At 46.1% G+C, this 8,286-nt stretch overlaps 2 protein-coding genes across 2 annotated transcripts; both read left to right on the top strand.

Annotated features, from left to right (window-relative positions):
* The first annotated feature begins 3,036 nt into the window (after positions 1 to 3,036).
* On the top strand, positions 3,037 to 6,416 carry LOC112891184 (protein MICROTUBULE BINDING PROTEIN 2C). The gene is made up of 5 exons (XM_025958115.1): positions 3,037 to 3,426; positions 3,540 to 3,608; positions 4,044 to 4,397; positions 5,425 to 5,643; positions 6,001 to 6,416. Exons 1-5 carry the CDS (start codon positions 3,289 to 3,291, stop codon positions 6,148 to 6,150), a joined length of 930 nt encoding a protein of 309 aa, XP_025813900.1. The 5' UTR covers positions 3,037 to 3,288; the 3' UTR covers positions 6,151 to 6,416.
* Positions 6,417 to 6,907: 491 nt separating this feature from the next.
* On the top strand, positions 6,908 to 7,321 carry LOC112890416 (classical arabinogalactan protein 6-like). The gene has a single exon (XM_025957310.1). It carries the CDS (start codon positions 6,908 to 6,910, stop codon positions 7,319 to 7,321), a length of 414 nt encoding a protein of 137 aa, XP_025813095.1.
* Positions 7,322 to 8,286: the final 965 nt, after the last annotated feature.

Here is an 8,286-nt window from a genome sequence, read left to right as displayed (position 1 = left end):
TCGAAGATTACTGGGCGTATGTCTCTCAGTCGTCTGCCTGTGAAGTCGAAGTCCGCCGCTAGATATAAATGTTTATGCTGCTAGATATAAATGTTTATTTATTCGCTTAAGATTAAGACTGTCCGTCATGTAATAAGGTACCATTATACTCTATTTCGTTAATGCATTGTTTCGGGTATACACTTGTGAAGTTTACTGTATGTGCGGAACTTGATCCTGGCGCATATATGGGATGCATTCGGTTACGTTTACCAAATCGGGTGTGACACTTTGTTAATAGAAATATAAGCTACAAATATTCTCTTCAGGGTGCAGCTATTAGTAGGTAAGCAGGTCTTTGGAAACACATTATTACCATTGTTCTTGCCCTAATTCTATTTTCACTTTGATCCATATGGCCATATTGGCTTGCGAGAGACCTACCTAAGTGCACAACATGAAGCAAAGCACCACCAGGTAATTTGAAAGCCCAGTTTAGCCTAGCGGCCTAGCCTCGTCAAACATTCCCAGTAGCCCAACCTATCTTTTCACTCTAGAGCCGGTGCATTCCGGCTAGTTTGGTTGGACCACGTCAGCAAAATAATTTTTGGCCGTTCGATTAAGAATGGACGATGTGAACATCATGTACAAGTGCGCTAGCTAGACTTGCGTTTCGCGAGACTCAAGCCAGCCGGGAAAATTCCAGACGACGCGAGACTCAAGCCAGTCGAGAAAAATCCAGACGGCAGCCATCGCTTCTACCTGCCCGTGCGTTGCGGCCTGGAGAGCGCACGCGGCGCGGCTGAGCCCCTGCGGCCGCGGCCGCCGGCGGAGGAGCGGGCGGGCGGGCGACGTGGCCGTGAAGCCCCTACGGTGCGGCGCGCATGGGCCGGGTCGGCCCGTCGGAGGGCTTGCCGCCGTCCGCCGCGACGCCGGCCGATCCGCGCCGCCTCCTGCGCGTTAGGCATGGGGTCAGGCGGCCGAGCAGCTAGGCGCGAGTCGGGCTCTGGAGCGGGGCGACGGCCGAGAAGCGCCGGCGTGCCGCCGCTTGCCGTGCTGGGCGAAGAGCCGAGGGGCGCTGGCGCTCTGCGCCACCGCCTGCCGTGCTGGGCGAGCCGGCATGGAGCCGAGACCGCGAGGAGTGCAGCCGCGCTAGGCAATGGCGGCGAGGGGCGCGGCCGGCTCGCCACACAGCCGCACACGCCTGCGGCAGCTACTGTACCAATCTGCCATGCATGGTTGTTTAGACTCTGTTTGGTTTCAGGAATTTAAAAATAAATTCCCATCGCATCGGATATTTGGTCACCAATTAGAAGTATTAAATATAAATTAATTATAAAATCAATTGCATAAATAGAGACTAATTCGCGAAACGAATCTATTAAATCTAATATTTTATAATTTGATAATATTATATTACAGTAAACATGTGCTAATGATAGATTAGTTAGGCTTAATAGATTTATATCGTGAATTAATCTCTATTTATACAATTAGTTTTACGGTTAGATTATATTTAGCTAAACAACTGATGTGACGCGGACTAAAAATAAATCGCTGAATCTAAACATTCCCTTAGACCTTCTGCACACGGCGCATGCGAGGGCAAAATGGGTATCATCAATCAGTGTCCTGGAGACAGCATCAACCGGTGGCGAGGTCAATTCCTGCAAACAGTAGCGTTTGAAAAACAGTATGAACGCACCCAAAGGCCAAAGCAGAACACTGCAGTCCGCAGTGGCACTTAAGTATCCCCTTAATTACCTCGAGCCGACACTGACAGCGCGTATTAGTAGCAGCACCGACCACGCGGTAGTTACTGCGTTGCGTCCCACCAGCTCGATCGGAGCGTGCAGTGCCTGGGAGCGTGGTGGTCCAAAGCTTTGACACGTCACGCCACGTCGGCTTGTACGAGCACGACGTGAGCAGGTGACGAGGAAGCCGCCGAGCCGGCCGCCGTTTGCACGCGGCCTCTCCCAGCCCGGCCGGCCTCGCTTGGTCCGTCGCGGTTTCGTACTTGTCCGGCCGGGCTGGCCAGCCGGCGGCGACATCGCTAGCGCCGCCGGTTGCCACCGGAGCGTTTGAGAAACCGGATCGGAGTAGCTAGCGTGCAAGCCGTTGTGAGTTGACAAGACGAGGAGGACGTACGGCCTACGGGCGGTGGTTCGTTAGCGTGCTAACGTACCGATCGGCTGGTATGGCGGTTCCTCCCTGGCTCTTGTTCGTGCTGTACTTGATTTTGATGAGTGAAGTGAATTCGCAATTCAGCATGGCCTGTAGACTTGTGGTTGCCACATTCTTCAAGAGCTTTGTGGTACTGCAGTTAGGTGGCAGTGGAATGTGAGGCGTGGAGTTCTTATTTATCGTCCACATTTATAGCAAGATGTTACTTGCAAGAAATGAAGAAGAGCTCAAGATTTTCGAGCTACTCAAGCGCGGCTTACTCTAGGAGCTGAGCTCGATCTCGTGTTAGAAAAGGTTTGAATTTGTATAATTCTGGAATGACTTATATTTAAAAATCTTAGGGAGCACAATTCTATCTTTTTTGTAATCTTAAAGTGGCCAAGTTTAGATGATTTATGGTCAAATTTATTTTTAAGCGTAGTGTTTTGATTGTCTATGCATAAAATAATTAGCATTAAAAGTCTAGACATTTCTTTGACGACTCCAAACAATATGCGACTCGAGCCTAAATAGTCTCTTCAGTTCTGCTTATTTACGGTGTTGCTCGTAAAGAGGTATATATTACCTTTCGAGGGTAATGGCAGCTGTTCCATTTTTATAACCAATTTCTTTATAATATTGTGAATTGGATACCTGAGAAAAATGAATAGATTTTATTTGTCCCTAAATAGATCCCTTTACTCATACTGATGATAGCTAGAAATGCCACTACTCTCTCGACAGAGCAATCTAGCTAGAGATAAGATATGGATGTGAATGAAATTTTATATGCATAACACCTCGATCCCACTTGCATTACCCAGTTAACCCACTCATAAGAAGTGGCCCAGCGCTGCCCTCTTTACCAAAAGCCGCGGCATCTTCATTTGTTCTTCCGGCAAGCCTCCTCTTCAAGCTTCGTAGAAAAGCAAGCAACCGGCCGGCCCGGTCGGAACCCGAGCCCAACGTCTCGGAAAGCCTTAAACCCCCGACCCGAGCCACTCTCTCTCTCTCTCCATCCACTCCCAATTTCCCATTCCATCCAAGCCGTTTCCACCCCAATTCCATTCCGTTCCATTTCATTTCCACCCCCCATTCGCTCGTTCTCCTCCCCCGATTCCGATTCGATTCGAAACGGGCCACGGAATGCACGACCGATCCCAGCCGGCGGAGGCCGGCAACGGTGGCGGGGGCGGGGCGGCCGGCGAGGGCGGCGGCGGGAACGTGGATCGGGTGCTGTTCAAGAACCTCGTCGAGATGGTGCCGCTCGTCGAGTCGCTCATGGTGAGTGGGTGGCGTGCAGATCTCGCCGGGGTCGGGGGCATGTGCCGAGGCTCTTTTGCTTGGGCTCGTGCGCCGTTTGACCGCTGTCCCGTGCTGGTTGTTCTTGGCCGCAGGACCGGAGGGTGAACCCGTCCTACTCGCGCCGCGCCTCGCTCGTCTACACGCCGGCGCCGGCCAAGAAGGTTTGCTGCGGGCCTTCATGCCTTCTCCTCCTTCTCCCTTAATTAATTCTGCCCTGTGCTTCTTTCTTGGACACCGTGGATTGGTCAATTCTGTTCTGGTCCTGGTTGCTTATGTTTGAATCTAATACTTTTTTACCTTAAATTGCGGATTTCCTTCGACTGTCCCCCTCCGCTGTTTAGTTACGATTGGAAGAAATTAATGCGGCGAAAGGCTGATTCCCCCCCTTTCAGATTAGGCGTTCTCACAATGATAGTTTCCCTAGATCTTGTAAGCTTCGCAGCTTTCGTATGTTTTGTAGCCTAGCTGGGGATGATTGATACAACTGAATCTTCAATGCATGCGATTCTCCTGTGAAACTATCGTGATAATTGTTCTTTGGCTTTGGTAGCGATGTTACTTAGAACCTGAGGATGGATGATGGTTCATTCTTACAGGCGAGCGATTTGAAGAGCGTTAAGTCACCACAGAGTGTGTCGGCGAAAAAGCGGAGAGACCCTGGTGATGCAGCCAAGAAGAGCACCCCAGATTCCAACGGCGAGAATGGCTCGGTCGTGCCATTGTCTCTGTCGGGGGCTGAAAATAAACCCAAGGATGAGGTTGCCGTGCTGCGCGAGCAGATCGATGACCTGCAAAAGAAACTGCTCGAGAAGGAGGAGGCGCTGAGGTGTGCTCAGAGCTCGGTGAATGAGATGAACGCGGCATATGCGACCATTGATGAGCTGAGGCGCCAGGTAGCTGAGAAAGAGGCTTTGATCAGATCTACCAATTCTCAGTTGCATGATGCAAAGGTAAACTGCTGCCAATTGCTCATAGAAAGTGATTTACTAGTACTCTGAAAGTCTGAATCAATGAGCATGGTAATACCTATAAATCTGTAGAAATTCGATATTTTCCTTGTAACTATGATGTAAAAAGAGTGGCATACCACCATCAAAGTTGGCACTATGTCATTACTCATTACCCTCCAAATGAGAAACCATGTTCTGAATAGCAGTGCACAAGTAATGAATGGTCACCCACCTTACAGCCTTTATGCATATGTGTTCATTTACCTGATTTTACGAACAATTTAGATAGATATGTGAACACTTATAGAGTAACAAAATAAGCGTACTATACATATTTCCTGAACATAAAAGGGACTTCCTAGCAATTATGCACGGCAGCAGCTTTTAACTAAAGATTTGACAAATTTCTTGCTGTTACTAGATTTTCTGAGTACCAGAAAAATGGCCCAACTAAGCAACATCGATATCAAACCATATAATCGGGCTCTATTTAGTTTGACATAATGGATAAAGGCTATAACAACATCTATTTAAAACAGTGGTAGGATTTTAAGAACATCGGTCACAATGACTCGTGCACAAATCCACCGCCACAAGTAGTTGCATAGCATTCAGCCATTCACACTTCACACATACATAGTTCTGGCGGTGCTTTACAATGTCAGTTCATGTTCGAAACCTGGGTTATTGTTTAATGCTGTTTGTGAAAAGTTTCTTATCCTTATTTTGAGTAAACTGCAAATCAGCTACGCCTGCTGTTCTGCACAGAATCGCATCACACTTTGTACAACTCGAGCTGATTTGATTGAGACATTGGGTAAAGTGTAGTTGTTCTTTTGCACAAATAAATCATTTCGTGGGTTGTAAGTATTCCTCTTTCAGATGACTTATATATAGTGATTTTCTACTCACACATGCTATGCATAAATTTTAAATATTTTTTTGTTTAAGATGCTAAAATAAAATGTTTGTTGATTTAAGTGATTGGAAAAGCCTTTATTCTCATCTTTTCTCTGTCCTTCCACAGATTATGCTTGCAGACAAACAAGCTTCTTTAGAGAAATTGGAATGGGAGGTACAGATGTCGAATAAAAAAGTAGAAGATCTTCAAGGAGATATGTCCAATATGGAATTTGAGATAAGCTCATTGATGGCATTATTCGAGAAAATTTCAGAGAATGTTTCAGGTGACTCTTATGATGGCAGTATGCCATCATCATATGAATTAGAGGCACTTCAATCAATGGTAACCACACATCCTTGAAGCACCATTGACCTACTTGAACCATTAAAATTAGCGATAGAATGTTAGATAGTGTTATGGGTTTTATAGTTACTCATTGCTTGTTGCCGACAGTCTAATTGCATTTTCTGGAATGTGCCCTGCTTTTAGAAACACTCTGGCGTTTGCCACTGATACTTTTTTACTATCAATCAATGTGACAGGTTCTTCGGCTGGAAATTTGTATAATGGAATAACATTTTTCATCTTGCAATATTGTTGTTGATGCTGAATATGGAAATATTAGCACAAAGAAAACTGAGTAGATGCTTTTCCCAAGCATTGACTATATCAAGCTAACAATTATTAATTTCTTCTCAGACTGAAATTGACAAGATTGAGGTTGACAAGATAGAGCAGGAACAGATAACATATGCTGAAGCTCTCGCCGCTGCGAGAGAGAACCCTAATGAGGAGCGCTTGAATTTAGCTGCGGAGGCACGGTCAAGGCTGCAGGTCCTTGTACTATAATGCCCCCTTCTGATTGTAAGTGTATGTATGATAATGTTGAACTGCTGATGTAATTGCAAGTGCTGGCTTGAGTTTAGTTGAGGTGCTTGTGGAATTGCTCTGGTGGTGATGGATTAAGCACTGTAAACTGGCTGTTGTTTCATTTTGTAATCATATTTATTCAGTCCTGAGCCCTGCATTGTGTATCAGGAAACTTCACCTATACTTCAGATGCACCTGTGATAGAATTTAAAGATGTAATGCCAATAGCTGATGCTGCTTATGCAGTTTGTTCCTCAGCTTAAGAGAACTTGAGATGTGACTACCCCCGTGATATAGCTTGTGCTTACTAGCAGAGCGCGATGTTGTCCCATAAACTGCACGTATCAAAGATAAAGCTAACACCATAGCCACTAGCAACACTGTGGGAGTTGTGAACAGTAAAGCCTTGGTACACTCGGCATAATTAAAATATCACCATCCGATGGAACAAGCCTGCAGGCCCACCAATAACTAGGCCGAATGTAGGCCCATCTGACACACCAACCATAATAACGGGACAGGCCCCACAAGCCAGTGGATCACTAACCGTTTGAAACAACAATGGCGCGCAACACCTGGGCAGCCTTCATCCCCACCCGTGAGTTCCTCCCATCCTCTCAACCTTACCAGCATGACCCCTATAACAATTCATCCCCATCTTCCTTTGCAACTCACCCCACAAAGCAAGAAACGAATCTTGCAACCCTCCCTCCTTCGCCACATCCAGCCAATAAACATGTCGCGCATCACCGTGGCGATCCTCTTCTACATCCTCGCCGTCGCTGCCCTCAGCGCGGCGAAGGCGCCAGCGGAGTCACCAAAAGCATCCAAGGCTCCTACTCCTGCCAAGACACCTGAGGCTGCCAAGAAAGCTGCGCTAGCTAAGGCTCCCGAAGCCGCCCCCACCCCCTCATCGTCTAGGAAGTCTGGTCCAGCTGCTGCGACGCCAACCACTACCTCTTCATCACCTTCTTCCACTGACGGGGATGCATCAAGCCCTCCCCCACCATCCACCCCTGCGGCATCCTCTGCCGCCAAGGGACCTGCCGAGGGACCGGTTGATGCTAGTCAATCCAGCGTTGCTACCCTCAGGAGTGGGGCTTCCATAGTCGGCGCTGTGGGTGTGGTTGCTACCATGATCTTCTACTAAATTCGTTGGGCGCCATGTCATGGTGAGCCATTAGGGTGGTCACGTATGGCAAGAGATGGAAAGATTGGCTGTAATTTCTCATTTGGTTGGGAGGGACCAAGTTTCTTTGCTTTGCACACATCGTTTGCGCTTGCGCGATATTATTATGGGGTCAACCGTATATATAACTGAATGGATATGATTACTTGGTACAGCTTGTCTCTGTCATGAATTATGATGGCTTGTTCTATTTTTGGTTTTATATACTATAGTTAACTCAACTCTTAAATTGTAAATATGTTAAGGTTCTTGAAAAATACTTAAATACATCTCTTGGAGAATAATATATTTTCACAGCTGGGCAAATAAAAGTGGGATCACACATTTATGATTGATGACCTGCGGAAATGTTGCTAAGTGTGAGAATCATATGTGAAAATTCTAAAAACTACCAGACCAATACACAATTTTGGTTTGGTTAACAAGTATTAAATTTCTTTTGTACCGCATAAATGCATTGTAGTTTAATTTGATCCCAAAATTTACATGTCTCTAGAACATCTTCTCTTTGTTTTTCTTTTTCCTTTGGGGATTTTTTTTACAATTTTCAAATTTGAATCCAGTTTTCGCTGGAATGAACTCCCGATTCTATTTTCAATAGTAGTCAATTAGTCATTAACAAGGCCCTCTTGTCAATGTTACAAAGCTATTGATATTACTGTGACTCCTGGTAATCTCATAATAATGATGGGACCCATATACTCCTAACCACTACTGATCCGTGAAACGTAATCAGTGGAAAGATCAACACTTATCATATCACAAATGGGTCAAGAAGAAATCACAAAACAAAACTGCAGCTTTCCAAACAAATTCTTGTGCTTTCTTCCATGTGGTGAGGCGGAAAACGTCCAGTGGGCTAGGTAAATTACGATTAAATCAATGGTACATAAATTCCGTCAAAGCTGCCAATAAAACGCCAACAT

Source organism: Panicum hallii, chromosome 4 (genome assembly GCF_002211085.1).
Source record: "Panicum hallii strain FIL2 chromosome 4, PHallii_v3.1, whole genome shotgun sequence".
Taxonomy (NCBI): Eukaryota; Viridiplantae; Streptophyta; class Magnoliopsida; order Poales; family Poaceae; genus Panicum; species Panicum hallii.
Note: the sequence above shows the minus strand (reverse complement) of the source record. Positions and strands in the feature narration are given on the sequence as shown.

Excerpts from the sequence above, each read along its gene's own strand:
- LOC112891184 (XM_025958115.1), top strand. The coding sequence starts at position 3,289 with ATGCACGACCGATCCCAGCCGGCGGAGGCCGGCAACGGTGGCGGGGGC. Across the intron at positions 4,398-5,424 it reads CTCAGTTGCATGATGCAAAG|ATTATGCTTGCAGACAAACA; the intron begins GTAAACTGCTGC and ends GTCCTTCCACAG. Across the intron at positions 5,644-6,000 it reads TAGAGGCACTTCAATCAATG|ACTGAAATTGACAAGATTGA; the intron begins GTAACCACACAT and ends ATTTCTTCTCAG.
- LOC112890416 (XM_025957310.1), top strand. The coding sequence starts at position 6,908 with ATGTCGCGCATCACCGTGGCGATCCTCTTCTACATCCTCGCCGTCGCT.